Raw genomic sequence first — 22,397 nt, 5'->3', positions numbered from 1 at the left:
TTTGAATTTGCAAACTGATGGAGGTCAGTATAGATGGACTAATAGAGAAAGTCCCACACACTGCTAGAAGGCCAAATATTTTTTCAGAGCTAGATGCAGATAAAAATTATTTTTAATTTGCAACCTGATGGAGGTCAGTATAGATGGACTAATAGAGAAAGTCCCACACACTGCTAGAAGGCCAAATATTTTTTCAGAGGTAGATGCAGAAAAAAATTATATTCAGTTTGCAACCTGATGGAGGTCTGTATAGATGGATTAATAGAACAAGTCCCACACACAGCTAGAAGCCCAATATTTTTTCAGAGGTAGATGCAGAAAAAAAATATATTCAGTTTGCAACCTGATGGAGGTCAGTATAGATGGACTAATAGAGAAGGTCCCACACACTGCTAGAAGGCCAAATATTTTTTCAGTGGTAGATGCAGATAAAAATTATTTTTAATTTGCAGCCTGATGGAGGTCAGTATAGATGGACTAATAGAGAAAGTCCCACACACTGCTAGAAGGCCAAATATTTTTTCAGAGCTAGATGCAGATAAAAATTATTTTTAATTTGCAACCTGATGGAGGTCAGTATAGATGGACTAATAGAGAAAGTCCCACACACAGCTAGAAGGCCAAATATTTTTTCAGAGCTAGATGCAGATAAAAATTATTTTTAATTTGCAACCTGATGGAGGTCAGTATAGATGAACTAATAGAGAAAGTCCCACACACTGCTAGAAGGCCAAATATTTTTTCAGAGCTAGATGCAGATAAAAATTATTTTTAATTTGCAACCTGATGGAGGTCAGTATAGATGGACTAATAGAGAAAGTCCCACACACTGCTAGAAGGCCAAATATGTTTTCAGAGCTAGATGCAGAAAAAAATTATATTCAGTTTGCAACCTGATGGAGGTCAGTATAGATGGACTAATAGAACAAGTCCCACACACAGCTAGAAGCCCAAATATTTTTTCAGAGGTAGATGCAGAAAAAAATTATATTCAGTTTGCAACCTGATGGAGGTCTGTATAGATGGATTAATAGAACAAGTCCCACACACAGCTAGAAGCCCAATATTTTTTCAGAGGTAGATGCAGAAAAAAAATATATTCAGTTTGCAACCTGATGGAGGTCAGTATAGATGGACTAATAGAGAAGGTCCCACACACTGCTAGAAGGCCAAATATTTTTTCAGTGGTAGATGCAGATAAAAATTATTTTTAATTTGCAGCCTGATGGAGGTCAGTATAGATGGACTAATAGAGAAAGTCCCACACACTGCTAGAAGGCCAAATATTTTTTCAGAGCTAGATGCAGAATAAAAATTATTTTTAATTTGCAACCTGATGGAGGTCAGTATAGATGGACTAATAGAGAAAGTCCCACACACAGCTAGAAGGCCAAATATTTTTTCAGAGCTAGATGCAGATAAAAATTATTTTTAATTTGCAACCTGATGGAGGTCAGTATAGATGAACTAATAGAGAAAGTCCCACACACTGCTAGAAGGCCAAATATTTTTTCAGAGCTAGATGCAGATAAAAATTATTTTTAATTTGCAACCTGATGGAGGTCAGTATAGATGGACTAATAGAGAAAGTCCCACACACTGCTAGAAGGCCAAATATGTTTTCAGAGCTAGATGCAGAAAAAAATTATATTCAGTTTGCAACCTGATGGAGGTCAGTATAGATGGACTAATAGAACAAGTCCCACACACAGCTAGAAGCCCAAATATTTTTTCAGAGGTAGATGCAGAAAAAAATTATATTCAGTTTGCAACCTGATGGAGGTCTGTATAGATCGATTAATAGAACAAGTCCCACACACAGCTAGAAGCCCAATATTTTTTCAGAGGTAGATGCAGAAAAAAAATATATTCAGTTTGCAACCTGATGGAGGTCAGTATAGATGGACTAATAGAGAAAGTCCCACACACTGCTAGAAGGCCAAATATTTTTTCAGAGGTAGATGCAGATAAAAATTATTTTTAATTTGCAGCCTGATGGAGGTCAGTATAGATGGACTAACAGAGAAAGTCCCACACACTGCTAGAAGGCCAAATATTTTTTCAGAGCTAGATGCAGATAAAAATTATTTTTAATTTGCAACCTGATGGAGGTCAGTATAGATGGACTAATAGAGAAAGTCCCACACACTGCTAGAAGGCCAAATATTTTTTCAGAGCTAGATGCAGAAAAAAATTATATTCAATTTGCAACCTGATGGAGGTCAGTATAGATGGACTAATAGAATGATTAGAGATGAGCGTTGTTCTACTCGAACTGTTCGCCAATCTCAAATTCGAGCTGTTTTGGGCGGTGTTCGAGCCGGTCGGCGAACACGAACAATTTGAGAAAAATTCGGCTGTTCGAGGTTATGTTCGATAACTGTTCGTGCACCAAAATCATAACTGTATTTTTTCTCAGTAATGATGAAAATTAATGTTAATACGCAGTTTGAGTGTACAGCGGGGCGGGGGGAGGGGCAGGGGATGGATCTCTGCAGGAACAATGAAGATCTCCATTTTTTTTTCTCTTTCCCGCATTTGCAGTGGGGAGGTGCAATCTGTCAGCCTATCAGCAGCGCACACACGGAGCGAAGTGCTTTTTTTCACACAAGCAAGGGCATGTGTGATTGGCAGTGTATGTCACATGTCCTTGCCCTATAAGACCAAGCCATTTTCCCCGTCGCCACCATTTTCTCACTGCTGCAGCTGCGTGTTAGACGGCACCGCTGTTGCTGTGTGTGCTATACCTTGTTAATTTCAAGCCAATTTTCGCACAAATATACAGATAGCTTGGGAGTAGGGAATAGTTGTGATTGCAGTCCTTTTAAGGACTAGGTTACAGCATTTCCTACGACTTTTATCAGGGAGGTCTGTGCTCTTAAATAGATAGGTTGTGGGAGTAAAGACTAATTGTAATTGGAGTCCTTTTCAGGACTAGGTTACATGAGTTCCTATCAGTTTTTGCCAGGCAGGTCTGTGCCAGTGCTGTGCAAGTTTTTTTCACAGCATTTGGCTGAATCTAGCAAAGCTAATCCTTTTTGGCCTATTGCAGAGTGTGTTAGTCAGTGGAGTAGCCTATCTGTGTTGCAAGATATAACACCTGTGTATAGAATACCAATTTTTTTACTGCACCTAGTGAAGTAAAATCTTTTGGGCATAGCATCATTCTATTAGTCCATCTATACTGACCTCCATCAGGTTGCAAACTGAATATAATTTTTTTCTGCATCTAGCTCTGAAAAAATATTTGGGCTTCTAGCGGTGTGTGGGACTTGGTCTATTAGTCCATCTATACTGACCTCCATCAGGTTGCAAATTAAAAATAATTTTTTTCTGCATCTACCTCTGAAAAAATATTTGGGCTTCTAGCAGTGTGTGGGACTTGGTCTATTAGTCCATCTATACTGACCTACATCAGGTTGCAAATTAAAAATAATTTTTTTCTGCATCTAGCTCTGAAAAAATATTTGGGCTTCTAGCGGTGTGTGGGACTTGGTCTATTAGTCCATCTATACTGACCTCCATCAGGTTGCAAATTAAAAATAATTTTTTTCTGCATCTAGCTCTGAAAAAATATTTGGGCTTCTAGCGGTGTGTGGGACTTGGTCTATTAGTCCATCTATACTGACCTCCATCAGGTTGCAAATTAAAAATAATTTTTTTCTGCATCTAGCTCTGAAAAAATATTTGGGCTTCTAGCAGTGTGTGGGACTTGGTCTATTAGTCCATCTATACTGACCTCCATCAGGTTGCAAATTAAAAATAATTTTTTTCTGCATCTAGCTCTGAAAAAATATTTGGGCTTCTAGCAGTGTGTGGGACTTGGTCTATTAGTCCATCTATACTGACCTCCATCAGGTTGCAAATTAAAAATAATTTTTTTCTGCATTTAGCTCTGAAAAAATATTTGGGCTTCTAGCGGTGTGTGGGACTTGGTCTATTAGTCCATCTATACTGACCTCCATCAGGTTGCAAATTAAAAATAATTTTTTTCTGCATCTACCTCTGAAAAAATATTTGGGCTTCTAGCAGTGTGTGGGACTTGGTCTATTAGTCCATCTATACTGACCTACATCAGGTTGCAAATTAAAAATAATTTTTTTCTGCATCTAGCTCTGAAAAAATATTTGGGCTTCTAGCGGTGTGTGGGACTTGGTCTATTAGTCCATCTATACTGACCTCCATCAGGTTGCAAATTAAAAATAATTTTTTTCTGCATCTAGCTCTGAAAAAATATTTGGGCTTCTAGCAGTGTGTGGGACTTGGTCTATTAGTCCATCTATACTGACCTCCATCAGGTTGCAAATTAAAAATAATTTTTTTCTGCATCTAGCTCTGAAAAAATATTTGGGCTTCTAGCAGTGTGTGGGACTTGGTCTATTAGTCCATCTATACTGACCTCCATCAGGTTGCAAATTAAAAATAATTTTTTTCTGCATTTAGCTCTGAAAAAATATTTGGGCTTCTAGCGGTGTGTGGGACTTGGTCTATTAGTCCATCTATACTGACCTCCATCAGGTTGCAAATTAAAAATAATTTTTTTCTGCATCTACCTCTGAAAAAATATTTGGGCTTCTAGCAGTGTGTGGGACTTGGTCTATTAGTCCATCTATACTGACCTACATCAGGTTGCAAATTAAAAATAATTTTTTTCTGCATCTAGCTCTGAAAAAATATTTGGGCTTCTAGCGGTGTGTGGGACTTGGTCTATTAGTCCATCTATACTGACCTCCATCAGGTTGCAAATTAAAAATAATTTTTTTCTGCATCTAGCTCTGAAAAAATATTTGGGCTTCTAGCGGTGTGTGGGACTTGGTCTATTAGTCCATCTATACTGACCTCCATCAGGTTGCAAATTAAAAATAATTTTTTTCTGCATCTAGCTCTGAAAAAATATTTGGGCTTCTAGCAGTGTGTGGGACTTGGTCTATTAGTCCATCTATACTGACCTCCATCAGGTTGCAAATTAAAAATAATATTTTTCTGCATCTAGCTCTGAAAAAATATTTGGGCTTCTAGCAGTGTGTGGGACTTGGTCTATTAGTCCATCTATACTGACCTCCATCAGGTTGCAAATTAAAAATAATTTTTTTCTGCATTTAGCTCTGAAAAAATATTTGGGCTTCTAGCGGTGTGTGGGACTTGGTCTATTAGTCCATCTATACTGACCTCCATCAGGTTGCAAATTAAAAATAATTTTTTTCTGCATCTAGCTCTGAAAAAATATTTGGGCTTCTAGCAGTGTGTGGGACTTGGTCTATTAGTCCATCTATACTGACCTACATCAGGTTGCAAATTAAAAATAATTTTTTTCTGCATCTAGCTCTGAAAAAATATTTGGGCTTCTAGCGTTGTGTGGGACTTGGTCTATTAGTCCATCTATACTGACCTCCATCAGGTTGCAAATTAAAAATAATTTTTTTCTGCATCTAGCTCTGAAAAAATATTTGGGCTTCTAGCAGTGTGTGGGACTTGGTCTATTAGTCCATCTATACTGACCTACATCAGGTTGCAAATTAAAAATAATTTTTTTCTGCATCTAGCTCTGAAAAAATATTTGGGCTTCTAGCGGTGTGTGGGACTTGGTCTATTAGTCCATCTATACTGACCTCCATCAGGTTGCAAATTAAAAATAATTTTTTTCTGCATCTAGCTCTGAAAAAATATTTGGGCTTCTAGCAGTGTGTGGGACTTGGTCTATTAGTCCATCTATACTGACCTACATCAGGTTGCAAATTAAAAATAATTTTTTTCTGCATCTAGCTCTGAAAAAATATTTGGGCTTCTAGCGGTGTGTGGGACTTGGTCTATTAGTCCATCTATACTGACCTCCATCAGGTTGCAAATTAAAAATATTTTTTTTCTGCATCTAGCTCTGAAAAAATATTTGGGCTTCTAGCAGTGTGTGGGACTTGGTCTATTAGTCCATCTATACTGACCTACATCAGGTTGCAAATTAAAAATAATTTTTTTCTGCATCTAGCTCTGAAAAAATATTTGGGCTTCTAGCAGTGTGTGGGACTTGGTCTATTAGTCCATCTATACTGACCTCCATCAGGTTGCAAATTAAAAATAATTTTTTTCTGCATCTAGCTCTGAAAAAATATTTGGGCTTCTAGCAGTGTGTGGGACTTGGTCTATTAGTCCATCTATACTGACCTCCATCAGGTTGCAAATTAAAAATAATTTTTTTCTGCATCTAGCTCTGAAAAAATATTTGGGCTTCTAGCAGTGTGTGGGACTTGGTCTATTAGTCCATCTATACTGACCTCCATCAGGTTGCAAATTGAATAAAAAAAATTTCTGCATCTAGCTCTGAAAAAATATTTGGGCTTCTAGCGGTGTGTGGGACTTGGTCTATTAGTCCATCTATACTGACCTCCATCAGGTTGCAAATTAAAAATAATTTTTTTCTGCATCTAACCCAGCCAATAGTTTTGGCCTAATACCACAGTTTGGCCACTCAGCTCTGCTCGGTTACCATCCATTGTTTTTTTGTGCAAACAACTCCAGAGTTGTGAATTAGTTAACCACCAAAATGAGTGGAAAAAGGCCTGCTGCTGGTGGAAAGGGGAATAGGCGTGTTGGGAAGGGGAAAAAAGGTTGTGTCCGTGGGGTAGGTGCAGAAGAAAGACCATCTTCCAGCCAAACTAAAATGTCTACTTCTTTTAGCGGACAATGTGATAAGATCCCTTTCTTACGGCCACGCCAATCGCTACAAATTCCAGATGAGGCACAAAAACAGCAGGTGCTTCAACGGATATCAAGTGCTCCTTTAAGTGGGCTCTCCTCCACATCAACTTCAACATCACAAATACTCCAGTCCTCAAAGGTGTCACCCAAATCGCACTTGCTTCCTCACAGCTCCCAAATCTCCAGCTGCCCGTCTGAGTGTGAGGTAGAACAGATGGTTGAGTCTGCAGAGCTGTTTACTCATACTATAGCCTGGGAATCAGAGGTCGACTCCAGCGCTTCTGTGAATCCAGACGAGGAAATGATCTGCACTGATGCCCAGAATCTTTATGAGTCGGATCCAGGACCAGACGCAGAATGTTCTGACCATAATGTAGACCCTCATTCCCAAACTGTAACTCCTGTTGGTGGAGACAATGAGGAAGACGATGATAAGACTCAAATACCTGATTGGAGCGACAACTTTAGTTTTTTGTCAGGGCAGGAACAGGTTGGCTCTGAGGACGATGGGTGTGATAACGCACAGGGTGATGATGATGAGGTCGGACATCCCACTTACTGTCAACCCACAGTCAGCCAAGAGATGAGGTCAGCAGAGGAGGTGGAGGAAGATGCTAGTGACAACGAGGTCAGGTTGCGCCTTCCTGGACAGAGACGTAGTACTGGAAGCACGTCAACAACTGCATCCTCAAACACAACTCTGCCTCTCACCACAAGTCGTGGTGGCTCTTCAGGTCGCATGGGTGCTAAGCCTTGCATAGCCTGGGCATTTTTTCAGATCGATAAAGATGACCCAACTCGTGTTATCTGTAACATTTGTCAGCAAAAGCTAAGTAGAGGCCAAAAAATACATAGTTTGAGTACTTCATGCATGAACCGGCACATGGACATGAAGCATAAGTTGCAGTGGGAGGCTCAGTGTGCTACAATGCGGCCTAGCCGGCCGGGCCAATCACCGTCTGCCATATCTTGTGCATCCGCGGCCTCTTCATCCTCTGTGACTGGGGGGACAGCAGTCACACCTGTTTTGGGGCGCAGACCTGCCACCTCTTTACCCGCAACAGCCAGCGTGATTGGCAGGTCATCATTTTCTTTGGAGGTGGTAACACCAGCTGGTGTTGAGCGCTGTCCGACATCGATAGCACCACCTTTGGATCAAGGCAACCTAACATGTCCGCCTGCATCTTCCTCACAGACCGGCAGTTTGCCGGGGACACCCTTATCAACCCCGTCTAAGCACAATAGCCAGCCCTCGGTCCCTCAGATGTGGACAAGTAAAAGACCATTTCCTCCTAGCCATGAGAAAGCTAAGAGGTTGAATTTCACCATCTGCAAGCTCTTGGCTACAGAAAAGCTGCCTTTCCGCCTGGTGGACACAGAGGATTTTCGAGACCTTATGTCCGTCGCAGTGCCCCAGTACCAGATGCCCAGTCGGCACTACTTCTCAAAGAAAGGTGTGCCTGCGCTCCACCAGCATGTCGCACACAACATCACCGCTTCTTTGAGAAACTCTGTGTGTGACAGGGTGCATTTCACCACAGACACTTGGACGAGTAGGCATGGACAGGGGCGTTACATGTCGCTGACTGGGCACTGGGTAACTATGGTGACAGCAGGACAAGGGGCTGCTGTCCAAGTCTTGCCGTCCCCACGAGTTGTGCGTCAATCCTCTTTATGTCAAAGTTCCTCCACTGCTTCTGCCTCCTCAACCTCCTCTCGGTCTTCCACCTGCACCCAAAGCCTGTCTGGTCATGCCACAAGCTTTCTAACTGCGCAGAAGGGATCCTGCACACCTCCTTACTATGCTGGCAGTAGGGCTCAACGTCATCAGGCGGTTTTTACATTGAAATGTCTGGGAAATGTGAGTCACACAGCTGAGGAGTTGTGGTCAGCTCTGGAGAACCAATTTCATGAATGGTTGTCTCCACTGGACCTGAAACCAGGGAAGGCCGTGTGCGACAATGCTGCAAACCTGGGTGCGGCCCTTCGCCGGGGCAATATCACACACGTGCCTTGTATGGCTCACGTGTTGAACCTGGTTGTCCAGCAATTTTTAGCCCACTATCCCAGACTAGATGGCCTTCTGCAGAGGGCACGGTCACTGTGTGCTCACTTCCGCCGTTCGCATCCCGCAGCTCAGCGACTTACATCTCTACAGAAGTCGTTGGGCCTGCCACTTCACCGGCTAAAATGCGATGTGCCTACCCGGTGGAATTCAACTCTGCACATGTTGCAGCGACTGTGGCAGCACCGACAAGCCCTGGTGCAATACGTTCTGATGTATAGCCTGGGCCAACGAGATCCAGACGAGGGGCAAATCACGCTGGAGGAGTGGTCTCAGATCAGGGACCTATGCACCCTTCTGCACAGTTTTGAAATGGCGACGAAGATGTTTAGTGCTGACGATGCCATTATCAGCATGACTATTCCGGTGATTTACATGCTGGAGCACATGTTAAACAGAATTCGGAGTCAGGTGGTGGCACAAGAGGAGGTGGAGGAAGTAGAGGAGGAGGAGTTGTATGCGGAAGGGCTAACATCTGCAAGGTCCAGACGGTCGGCAGCACCAAGGCGGCAGGCATGTGAGGGTGGGGGAGATGGTTTTACCAGGGCGCATGGTAGCAGCCAAACTAGTGAGGAAGGTGCAGGAGCCCAGGAAGAAGTGGAGGACGAACTGATGGAAGACTCATCAGATGAGGGAGACCTTGATCACATTTCTGTTGTGCGAGGTTGGGGGGAGAGGACAGAGGAAGGAAGCATGATTGTTACCTCGCCACCAACACAACGGGGACTTGGTGCTCCTGGATGCGCAACACACATGAGTGCCTTCTTGCTGCACTACCTGCAACATGACCCTCGAATTGTGAGAATTAGAAATAATCCTGACTACTGGGTTGCCACACTGTTAGATCCCCGGTACAAAAGTAAATTTGCAGAAATTATTCCTGCCATAGAAAGGGATGCACGCATGCAGGAGTATCAGCAGAGACTGTTGCAGAATCTCACATGTGCTTTTCCACAAAATACCAGTGGTGCACGTAGTGAATCTCACAGTTCCAACTTGCCAACCGTGGGACCGTCAAGTGTTCAGCACTCAAACCGTAACAGAACCACAGTATCTGCTGGTAACATCAATTTTGCAGAATCATTTCACCACTTTTTTAGCCCATCCTTTGCAAGGCCACAGGAGACAAGAAGTCTGACACATAGTCAACGCCTAGAGACGATGGTACAGGAGTATCTCCAAGTAAACATTGAAGCCACGACTGTGTCACTGGACCCTTGCTCTTTTTGGGCTTCCAATCTGGATAAATGGCCGGAGCTTGCCACTTACGCCTTGGAGATCTTGTCATGCCCCGCAGCCAGCGTTCTGTCTGAACGTGTGTTCAGCGCTGCTGGTGGTGTGCTGACAGATAAGCGCACGCGGCTCTCCACTGATAATGTAGACAGACTCACGTTCATAAAGATGAACAAATCATGGATCCGAAACGACTTTTCTACCCCTGTGTCATCCTGGGGAGAGTAAAAGCTTGATGATTGGTTAAAATCACCCTAACAACCGTTTTAAGCTTTCAAATTACTAATCATGTTTATCTGTATCTTGACTGGAAAATAATTTGGGCTTTGTAGCAGTGTGCAGCACTGATCCTATTAGGCCATCTATACTAAAGCTTCACCAGATTTAAAATTAAAAATAATTTTTAGCTGCATCTAGCCCGGAAAATAATTTTGGGGCTCCGAGATGCGCAAGGCACATAAGTGCCTTCTTGCTGCACTACCTGCAGCATGACCCTCATATTGTCAGAATTCGAAGTAATCATGACTACTGGGTTGCCACACTCTTAGATCCCCCAAACTTTTCGATCAACCTTTTCATTTTAATAAAGACCAAAAAAATGGTCATTTTTGAAATTATAAGCATTAGCAGGTTGTTAGAAACTGAAATCAAACAGTTTTCAACTCAAAACTTTATTCTAGGTGATGTTACATTTTCACATAGGACCCCTTGTTCGAAAGGAGCTTCTGAACTCTCTCGTCCATTGAATTTGTCAGGTTTTGGATGGTTTCTGCTTCAATTGTTTTGCATGAGGACAGAATACCCTCCCAGAGCTGTTGCTTAGATGTGAACTGCCTCCCGCCATCATAGACACTCCTTTTAATGATGCTCCAAAGGTTCTGAATGGGGTAGAGGTCAGGGGAGCATGGGGGTCACACCATAAGTTTGTCCCCTTTTATGCCCATATCAGCCAGAGATGCAGATGTTTTATGTGCAGCATGAGATGGTGCATTATCATGCAGAAAAATGATCTTGCTGTGAAATACACGGTTCTTCTTCTTGAACCATGGCAGGAAGTGCTGTTTGAGAAAATCCACATACATTATGGAGTTCATCTTTAGCGCCTTCAGGGATCCTAAAGGGGCCGACAATCTCTCTCCCCATGATTCCAGCCCAAAACATTACTCCACCTCCTCCTTGTTGGCGCTGTAGCCGTGTTTGCGTGGGGTGTCCATCAACCAGCCATCCTCCACTCCATCCATCTGGACCATCGAGCGCTGCACGGCACTCATCCGTGAACAAAACAGTTTTGAAATCAGTCTTCATGTAATGTTTGGCCCACTGGAGCCGTTTCTGCTTGTGTGAAGTGGATAGAGGAGGTCGACAGGATGGCGCATGCACAGCTGCAAACCTCTGAAGGACCCTGCATCTTGTTGTTCGGGGGACGTTGGAGGCACAAGCAGCTTCAAAAACTTGTCTGCTGCTATGACAAGGCTTTTTTGCCGCTGCTCTTTCAACCTGACGTAATTGCCTGTAGGAAAGAGTCCTCAATTTGCCCTTATCAGCACGCACACGTGTGTACTGTGAATCAGCTACATACTTCTTGATTGCCAGGACACTTCATCCTGATCATCGCACAATGTTGATTGTAGTCATGCCTTGACCTAAACACTCCACAATTTGTTGCTTCTCAGCAGCCGACACATCCTTTTTCTTTCCCATTTTGGCAGAAAATGTAGGCTGCTTAATAATGTGAGAGAGCCTTCTTAAGTAGTCTTGCCTTTCATTGGACACACCTGCCAAACTAATTAGCACAGGTGTCTGCAATTGCTTACAGTGATAAAAAGAGCCCTGACACACATCACCATCAATGAGTTTAACTGACAAACAAACAAATTCTTCCCTTATCACTCCTAAACACTTTTTGTATAATAATTTGGAACGCAGTGTACATGTGCTTTTCCACAAAACACCAGTGGTTCACGTAGTGAATCTTACAGTTCTAACTTGCCAACCGTGGTCTGTATGGAGTTGTTCAATAAAGGGCCCAAAATTAAGATAACATAGATGGGAGAGGTCTCTATGAATAGGAATTCCTAAGTATTTGATACCCTGTGAGGGCCAGGCAAAGGGAAAGTTGGACTGGATGGAATCCTATATGGATTTGGGGAGGGAGACATCGAGGGCCTCAGACTTCGCTGCATTGATTTTAAAATTTTACCATGTAACAAAGTGATCTATTTCAGCCATAACTGCATGGATGGATATATGTGATTGAGTGATATATACTAGGACATCATCAGCAAATAGAGAGCACTTGTACTCGGTGCCTCCCACCTCAATCCACCTAATATTGGGGTTATGGCGAATTGATGAGAGCAGGTGCTCCGTCACTAGGATGTATAAGAGAGGGGACAGAGGACATCACTGCCTTGTCCCATTGGTGATTGTGAAAGGTGATGAAAATGTCCTGACGCACCCCCTGGGCCTTGGGACACCCGGAGCCGGACCCTTTTTGGTGGATGCTGGTGGTTGTAGTCTTCGTGGCGGCGACCCAGTTCCGTGGCTCAGGGCGGTCAAACCAGTGGCGGAACTATTTATGTGGTTTTCATGTTTAAATGTCCGACTACGCCACCCGTGGATTGCGGTCAGAGTGAACCGCCGCTACAGGGCAGACCACTGAGGCTGGTGTTGTGGGTGCAGCAGAGCGTAGCATAACTCCCCACGGGAGGAGTATAGCCTCAGGGCAGTGTATGCGGAGGATGGGGGTGATGGTGCAGGGCAGCAGCAGTAACGAAACGGAGTCAGTGATGCAGTTCAGGGCCTTTACTCACAGTTCTTATTATCCAGACCACGTCTGCAGGTAACGGCTGCCCACGTCGTACTGTGCTCACCAGGTGAGGGGCTCAGACAACTCCCAGATAACTTTGGAGCACTTCACAGGACCCCCTTTGTGTGTCCTTTGTCTGGCCTTTCTTACCAACACTTCTGTCCGGCTGCCTCGGGCCTCCTCTTGGTAAACTTGGCGCGAGTTTCCCTGACCCTATGTGGTGCCTTCCTAGCGGGTGTAGCGAGGGGCTGCGCCACATAAAATTTCAGAGCCTCCGGTTTCTAGCTGAGGGTCGTTTCCTGCCTCCACTAGTTCGGGGACCGGTCTCCCCCTTTGGCCTGACCCCTCCACGCAGGTGGATTCGACCGTGCGGTGGCGACTCGCCCGTCCGCACCCCTGGGATCCCTTCATTCCTCGTTCCTGGAGCCTTCTCCGCTCCTCTTCCTTCCTTCTCCCTCTTCCAGGCCTGGGCCTCTGTTACTAGGCCCGCCTCCGGAGCAGAGCTCATGCAGAGCCCCTGCTCCCTGCCACTTCTGCTCAGACTTCTCTGCACTGAACTAAGATGGTGCCCACCTTTTATACTCCCTTCTCAATGCACCCAGGAACTGCTTCCTCCCTGCTCCTGCACTACAGGGTTCCCCTTCCTCAGTGTTCCCTCCCCCCACTCCAGCCAGGGACAGGGACTGTCGTGCCCATCTCAGGGGCATATTGGTCGCCCTGCCCCACGGCAATGTGGTGTAATGCATGCAGGTGTCGGGTCCTGATCCACACTCCATCCTTACCTGAGAGTGAGATATCACACCTCTGGGTGAGGTGCAATACGTCTTTAGCAACCGAGCCCTCTGGGTGCTACAGTTCCATTTATCTTCAGCCTATGTGACGTATTGCGATACAGGGCCGTGATTTTGGCTATAAAAGGGTCCCCTAGACCCCTACCCCAAGCTTTTTAAGAGAATCATATATGGCGTGCCAGGAGACTCTATGGAATGCTTTCTCAGCATCCAACGAGAGTATCTAATTACAAATTTTTAACTGCATCTAGCCCAGGAAATACTTTGTGCCTAGTAGCAGTGTCTGCTCGTAAGCGGATTATCCCGGCTGTTAAGCAAGCTGCACCACCTGTAGTTTAGACACTTAATTTTTTCAAAGGAAATGCTTCGGGACCATGGGATACTTAGTGAAGAGCATCAGGAGGCACCCCAAGGCATAGGGGCTGGGACTGGCAGTAGGATGCCTTGCGGTGGACAGCCGAGCTCGATCCTTATAAAAGCTTTTTAACTGCAGCAGCTTTAGTGGACGCTACTGGAGCTGGAATTACCGCGGCTGCTGGCATGAGACTTGCCCTCCAATAGATCCTTGTAAATGGATTTAAAGTGTATTCATTCAAATTAGAGAGACAATTGAAATTAAAAAGCTTAGAGCTGCCTCCACCACAGGGGGGCTCGCTCGACCCACCAGCGGACAGGCACCAGTATTGGGAGAGGGGGGGCTGGCCGTCAGGGTTCACCGCGGCTCTGGCACAAACCCGGCGACACGGAGGTGGCACGGGCAGGAGCGGACTGGCCGTGTCGGCTTCTCACTTTTTGGATTTTAGAAGGGCATGACATGCCTATATCTGTGTCTCCCCCTCCTTTTACTCCTCCACCTCTTTTATTTTCGCATGACTATATGTACTTGTCACTTTTCCATGTGTTAGTTATGTCTTCTGAGCAGTTTGTCAGCTTTTGGACACCTTTGAAGGTGTTTTCTATGTGTTTCTATGTGTTTTTGTTTGCCTGCCATTGGTTTTAACGGTGTTCGAAGGTGTTCGACGTACAGTTCGACGAACAGTTCGGCGAACACACGGGTGTTCGACGAACCGAACTCGAACACTACGGGGGTGGCTCAACACTAAGAATGATGCTATGCCCAAAAGATTTTACTTCACTAGGTGCAGTAAAATAATTGGTATTCTATACACAGGTGGTATATCTTGCAACACAGATAGGCTACTCCACTGACTAACACACTCTGCAATAGACCAAAAAGGATTAGCTTTGCTAGATTCAGCCAAATGCTGTGAAAAAAACTTGCACAGCACTGGCACAGACCTGCCTGGCAAAAACTGATAGGAACTGATGAAACCTAGTCCTGAAAAGGACTGCAATTACAATTAGTCTTTACTCCCACAATCTATCTATTTAAGAGCACAGACCTGCCTGATAAAAGTCGTAGGAAATGCTGTAACTTAGTCCTTAAAAGGACTGCAATCACAACTACTCCCTACTCCCAAGCTATCTGTAGATTTGTGCAAAAATTGGCTTGAAATTAACAAGGTATAGCTCACACAGCAACAGCGGTGCCGTCTAACACGCAGCTGCAGCAGTGAGAAAATGGTGGCGACGGGGAAAATGGCTGGGTCTTATAGGGCAAGGACATGTGACATACACTGCCAATGACACATGCCCTTGCTTGTGTGAAAAAAAGCAGTTCGCTCCGTGTTTGCGCTGCTGATAGGCTAACAGATTGCACCTCCCCACTGTAAATGCGGGAAAGAGAAAAAAAAATGGAGTTCTTCATTATTCCTGCAGAGATCCATCCCCTGCCCCTCCCCCCACCCCGCTGTACACTCAAACTGCGTATTAACATTATTTTTCATCATTACTGAGAAAAAATCCAGTTATGATTTTGGTGCACGAACAGTTATCGAACATAACCTCGAACAGCCGAATTTTTCTCAAATCGTTCGTGTTCGCCGAATGGCTCGAACACCGCCCAAAACAGCTCGAATTTGAGATTGGCGAACAGTTCGAGTAGAACAACGCTCATCTCTTCTGAAAATATGTCTTATGTTCTAGGTTCTTCGAAGTAGCCAGCTTTTGCTTTGATGACTGCTTTGCACACTCTTGGCATTCTCTTGATGAGCTTCAAGAGGTAGTCACCGGAAATGGTTTTCATTTCACAGCTGTGCCCTGTCAGGTTTAATAAGTGGGATTTCTTGCCTTATGAATGGGGTTGGGACCATCAGTTGTGTTGTGCAGAAGTCAGGTGGATACACAGCTGATAGTCCTATTGAATAGAGTGTTAGAATTTGTATTATGGCAAGAAAAAAGCAGCTAAGTAAAGAAAAACGAGTGGCCATCATTACTTTAAGAAATATAGGCCGATCAGTCCGAAAAATTGGGCAAACTTTGAAAGTGTCCCCAATTGCAGTTGCAAAAACCATCAAGCTTTACAAAGAAACTGGCTCACATGAGGACCGCCACAGGAAAGGAAGACCAAGAGTCACCTCTGCTTCTGAGGATAAGTTTATCCGAGTCACCAGCCTCAGAAATTGCAGGTTAACAGCAGCTCAGATTAGAGACCAGGTCAATGCCACACAGAGTTCTAGCAGCAGACACATCTCTTCAACAACTGTTAAGAGGAGACTTTGTGCAGCAGGCCTTCATGGTAAAATAGCTGCTAGGAAACCACTGCTAAGGACAGGCTACAAGCAGAAGAGACTTGTTTGGGCTAAAGAACACAAGAAATGGATATTAGACCAGTGGAAATCTGTGCTTTGCTCTGATGAGTCCAAATTTGAGATCTTTGGTTCCAACCACCGTGTCTTTGTGCGACGCAGAAAAGGTGAACGGATGGACTCTACATGCCTGTTTCCCACCGTGAAGCATGAAGGAGGAGGTGTCATGGTGTGAGGGTGCTTTGCTGGTGACACTGTTGGGGATTTATTTAAAATCGAAGGCATACTGAACCAGCATGGCTACCACAGCATATTGCAGCGGCATGCTATTCCATCCGGTTTGCGTTTAGTTGGACCATCATTTATTTTTCAACAGGACAATGACCCCAAACACACCTCCAGGCTGTGTAAGGGCTATTTGACCAAGAAGGAGAGTGATGGGGTGCTATGCCAGATGAGCTGGCCTCCACAGTCACCAGACCTGAACCCAATCGAGATGGTTTGGGGTGAGCTGGACCGCAGTGTGAAGGCAAAATTGCCAACAAGTGCTAAGCATCTCTGGGAACTCCTTCAAGATTGTTGGAAGACCATTTTCGGTGACTACCTCTTGAAGCTCATCAAGAAAATCCCAAGAGTGTGCAAAGCAGTCGTCAAAGTAAAAGGTCGCTACTTTGAAGAACCCAGAATATAAGACATATTTTCAGCTGTTTCACACTTTTTTGTTAAGTATATAATTCCACATCTGTTAATTCGTAGTTTTGATGCCTTCAGTGTGAATGTACAATTTTCATAGTCAAGAAAATACAGAAAAATCTTTAAATGAGAAGGTGTGTCCAAACTTTTGGTCTGTACTGAATATTTGTGTCTGAACAGTCAGCAAGACACTCAAACTGTTTTTTTTATGTAAAAAAGGCAAAAAGGTGGATTACACCCAGATTTCAACCATAGAAGAGGAAAACCACAGTTGTAGTTCTCAGGCCTACACCAGAATCTTTTAAACAGATATATTTGTGTCTCAACAGTGAGCGAGACACTCAAACTGTTTTTTTCTATGGAAAAAAGGCAAAAAAGTGGATAATACAGAGATCTGAACCGTGGAACTGCAAAACCACAGTTCTAGTTATCTGGCCGAAACCAGATTCTTTTAAACAGATATATTTGTGTCTGAACACTCACAGACACACTCAATTTCTTTTTTTTTGGGTGGGGGGAATACCAAAAGGTTAATAAGGCGGGTATTTGTACAGTCTAACTGAGGAAAAAATAAAAAAGAGGATTTAGATGAAAAAAAAAGGATTTTTTTTCCTGGCCCCTGAGACCTGGAGCTAAGTCTAGCAATTTGAGCAGCAGCAGCACACAGTACTGTAATGCAGTGTTTGTTGGTATAACCACTGCATCTCCTATACAGCCTGCCTGCCTGCCTGATATCTGGGATGGATATTAGTCCTCAGAAGGACTGTTTGATTTTGCAGGCTTTAGAGACCCTACACTACCTATTTTGCAGTATAAATCTCTCCCTAACTCAGCAGCACTCTCCCTACACTGTCTGATCCGGAGCGACTGTGTCCAAGATGTCGGCGCCCGGTTTTAAATACTCGAGGTGATGCTGTGCGGCCAGCCAATCACTGTAATGCCCACAACCAACATGGCTGTGGCATTACAGTGACTGGCTGGAAATCCCTGCATGTTCATTTGCTCTGTAGAGAGCGCCAAACATGCAGGGTGGAGACCCGAGCTCCCACCCGAGAAACCCGAAAATGCTCGGCGCTCGCCGAACATCCTGAGTAGTGAGATGCTCGGTCGAGTACCGAGCAGTGTCGAGCATGCTCGCTCAACACTATTTATAGCCAATGAAAACACAAAAGTCATTATCTCAGTAAATTTGAATACTTTATAACAACAGCTTGAAAAATGTTTTTAAAATCCGAAATGTTAGCCTACTGAAATGTATGTTCAGTAAATATACTCAATACTTGGTCGAGGCTCCTTTTCCATCAATTACTGCATCAAAGCGGCGTGGCATGGAGGCGGTCAGCCTGTGGCACTGCTGAGGTGTTATGGAAGCCCAGGTTGCTTTGATAGCAGCCTTCAGCTCATCTGCAGTGTTGGGTCTGGTGTCTCTCATTTTCCTCTTGACAATACCCCATAGTTTCTCTACGGGGTTAAATCAGGTGAGTTTACTGGCCAATCAAGCACAGTGATACTCTTGTTTTTAAACCAGGTATTGGTACTTTTGGCTGTGTGGACAGGTGCCAAGTCCTGCAGGAGAATAAAATTTTCATCTCCAAAAAGGTTGACGGCAGAGGGAAGTATGAAGTGCTCTAAAATTTCCTGGTAGACGGCTGCGCTGACTTTGGTCTCGATAAAACACAGTAGACCAACCCCAACAGATGTCATGGCTCCCCAAACCATCACTGATTGTGGAAACTTCACACGAGACCTCAAGCAGCTTGGATTGTATGCCTCTCCACTCTTCCTCCAGACTCTGGGACCTTGATTTCCAAATGAAAATTGGAACTCTGGGACCTTGTGGAGTGTGTCAATTACTGCCTTCTGGACATCTGTCAAGTCAGCAGTCTTCCCCATGATTGTAGAGCCTACTAAAACAGACTAAGGGACTTTTTTAAACTCTTAGGAAGCCTTTGCAGGTGGTTTTTGTTAATTATTTTAGTTTACTGAGATAATTGACTTTTGTGTTTTCATTGGCTGCAAGCCATAAAGATCAACATTAACAGAAATAAATACTTGAAATAGATCACTGTTTGCAATGACTCTATATAATATGAGTTTCACTTTTTGTATTGAAGAACTTAAATAAATTAACTTTTTGATGATATTCTAATTTTGTGAAATGCACCTGTATTTCTTCTTTCTCTCAATTCAAACTTGCTCCCCCAGAAAATAAAATATATTTCTAATCACATATTTGCTATAATGAAACTACTTATTAAATCTAAATGGTAGTCAATTGATGTTCCTACTACTTCAGATGTTATAGAAAAAATGTCCACTCATAATTCTTTTGAATACTCTTCTGCTTTAAGAAACAAATCTCTTAAAAAATATTATTCTAGATGGTCTTCCTGGAATAGATGCTTCTCCCCAGGCAGGTATAACCTCTCTACACAAATGTTATTATTTTTAGCCAGAAAATATATAGATTTCTTTGTTTCAATACATATAAATTGAAAACCTGTGACGTTATAACAATGACTATAATATGGGTGATCTCTCTTTTATTTCCCTTTTATCCATCTTTCCCTATTTACATTTACCTTTCTTTTCTCCCCTTTCTTTTGTTCACCTTTTCCTTCCCCCTTTTCCTTTCCTCCTTCCCCTCCGAATCTCTTTCCATGTTCTCTTCTTTGTTTCTTTTATGTCACAAGTTTGTTTTCTTGAAGTTGATACAACAGTATATTACATTTTATTTTCACTTTCCCCTATATTATAAAAATCCCCAAATAAAAACAATATTCAAGATAATAACAATATAAACGTGACTACACTACAGCATTGCAGAATGTTTTTCATGACTTTTGTATAATATTTTACCTTTGCCTTAGAACCATGAAATGACTTCATAAAAATGTGTTTAGGCAAATGGCTGGAAATAAGGCGAGGGTGTTCTTCACTTTGTTGCAGCCTTTGAGGAACACTTGATTCTTCAATCCAAGGTGCTCTTTCATAGTTCTGCACTGTATTGCTCCAGGTTGGGTCTCCATTCTTTTTGATGAGGCTTAAAATCTCAATCATCCACGTCGTACCTAATAATGTTATTAAAAGCAAAAAGAAAAAAATATATATACAATTTTAACATTTAAAAAATTCTAGGTATTCAAGGTTATCTATAAACAATTAAACAAAACATTTACATTCATGGGGCCAGATCTCAATACATCTTATATGACACATGCAAAAAATATATTAAATGACACAATAACTCGCAATGAAACAGTACACAACTACAAAAAAGATATATAGAAGAAGCCAATTAGAACTCAAAAATGCATTTACTTACTTGTAAATCACCTGTGATAGATGTTTTTATTGTAGTGAGGGTATACAGGGATTATTGACATCAATAGTTATATTTGGAGTGGAGAAAAACTCAAAACTTTATACAATGATCCTGACTTTTAGGGGTCGCTCACACACTAAGATATAAAAAAATTGGTCCCATTCTCATCCATAAAAGTTGGAGAAGTAGAATCTGTACGGTTTACCTTTTGTCATGTGAGAGCAATGTGAGTGTGCAATTATTTTCTTGTCTCGAATCTTTATGCAACCTGTATGACATGTTTTTATACAATCATCTTTTACATACTAAAATACACCTAGTGAACTTAAAAGCTAGTTGACAAAAATAAAGCAATCATATATAAAGATATAGATAGATGATAGAAATATATTAGATATACAGTATAATATATAGATAATAAACATAATGGATACAGTGGCATGCAAAAGTATTCACCCCTTGGTATTTTTCATGGTTTTCTACTTCATAACCTGGAATTTCACTGCATTTTTTTTTCAGGGTTTGGATCAATTCATGTAAAGAACAAGACTACAACTGTGAAAATTTGTTTTTATTTTTATTGTGAAGCAAACAACAAATAGAAAAAAATAATAGAAAACTTCAGTGTGAATAACTATTCACCCCCATTAAGTCACTACTTTGTAGAGCCTCCTTTTGTAGCAATTAAAGCTGCAAGTCACTTTGGATAAGTCTTCATGATCTTTCTACATCTTGCCACTAGAATTTTTGACCATTCCTTAAGTCAAAACTGCTCTAGCTCCTTCAGGTTATATGGTTTTCTATTAAACAATAATCTTCAAGTCTGACCATAGATTCTCAATTGGGTTAAAGTCTTGCCTTTTGACTAGACCACTCCAAAACAATGGCAAATACAAAAGAATGCCTGCACCACCTGTCAAACAGCTGATGGACCCCATCTGTTAGTTTGGACACATAACTTAAAATAAGAAACATAGGTGCAAGCTTTTAAAAAAATATTGATGTGTAAAAAAATAGATAATTGAAAGTTGCACTCAACCTTCTTTAAAATGAGTAATTCTTTATTTTAAACAAATAAAAAATTCCTGGAAAGCAGGGAGTGCGGGGAGGAAGAGACGGACAACAGCCGTTTCGCGCTTGGAATAGCGCTTCTGCATCTGCGTCTCTTCCTCCCCTCTCTCCCTGCTTTCCATGGATTTTTTATTTGTATGAAATAAAGAATTACTCATTTTAAAGAATGGTGAGTGCAGCTTTCAATTATCAATTTTTTGACACTCCAAAAAACACTCCCTTTGAAAGGGCATTGAGCTGTAGGTTGGATTGCAGGGAAAAAATAAAAAACAAACAAAAAACTCTTTAAATCTTCTTCCTTAGCGAGTGTGAACGAGCTGAGTGTGACCCGAGAGTAAGTGTAAACAGAAGTAAGTGTGTGACTTGTGATTCAGTGAAGAGGTATTTGGAAATCCTGCAGAAAATACCTGTGTGAATTGCTGTCAGTTGCTGAATTGTGAACTGCTGAATGCTTTTCTACCTGTTTAATTTTATTGGGCTTTTTAAAGCCTATTTTCTCTCTAAAGTTTTACAGTCTCTTATTTTACTACCTGTGTGTTTAATGGGTAACTACAGTGCACTTAAATCCTGATGTGTAGCTATACCCACAAGGGGTTAATTAAGGGTAGGGGTCATAATTAGTGTTGAGCCACCCCCGTAGTGTTCGTGTTCGGTTCGGTTCGTCGAACACCCTTGTGTTCGCCGAACTGTTCGTCGAACTGTTCATCGAACACCTTCGAACACCGTTAAAACCAATGGCAAGCAAACAAAAACACATAGAAACACATAGAAAACACCTTCAAAGGTGTCCAAAAGCTGACAAACTGCTCAGAAGACATAACTAACACATGGAAAAGTGACAAGTACATATAGTCATGCGAAAAGAAAAGAGGTGGAGGAGTAAAAGGAGGGGGAGACACAGATATAGGCATGTCATGCCCTTTTAAAATCCAAAAAGTGAGAAGCCGACACGGCCAGTCCGTTCCTGCCCGTGCCACCTCCGTGTCGCCGGGTTTGTGCCAGAGCCGCAGTGGACCCTGACGGCCAGCCCCCCTCTCCCAATACTGGTGCCTGTCCGCTGGTGGGTCGT

The 22,397-nt window shown here is 42.8% G+C and overlaps 2 protein-coding genes across 7 annotated transcripts in view; both read right to left on the bottom strand.

Annotated features, from left to right (window-relative positions):
• LOC141172013 (sulfotransferase 2B1-like) overlaps window positions 1-22,397 on the bottom strand; it is a 388,130-nt gene that overhangs the window by 144,530 nt on the left and 221,203 nt on the right. For all 4 annotated transcript variants that reach the window (XM_073655777.1, XM_073655776.1, XM_073655778.1 and 1 more), the window contains one exon: window positions 19,792-20,003. In XM_073655777.1, coding sequence (XP_073511878.1) covers window positions 19,792-20,003 — 212 coding nt within the window. The remainder of the gene's footprint in view (window positions 1-19,791; window positions 20,004-22,397) is intronic.
• Window positions 1-22,397, bottom strand: part of LOC141172014 (sulfotransferase 2B1-like) — a 913,436-nt gene that overhangs the window by 669,842 nt on the left and 221,197 nt on the right. The gene's annotated exons all lie outside the window — the stretch shown is intronic.

Source organism: Phyllobates terribilis, unplaced genomic scaffold, assembly GCF_046119375.1.
Source record: "Phyllobates terribilis strain yellow unplaced genomic scaffold, ASM4611937v1 Scaffold_12__6_contigs__length_324123572, whole genome shotgun sequence".
Lineage (NCBI taxonomy): Eukaryota > Metazoa > Chordata > Amphibia > Anura > Dendrobatidae > Phyllobates > Phyllobates terribilis.
The sequence above is the reverse complement of the archived record's forward strand: the minus strand, read 5'-3'. Positions and strand labels throughout refer to the sequence as shown.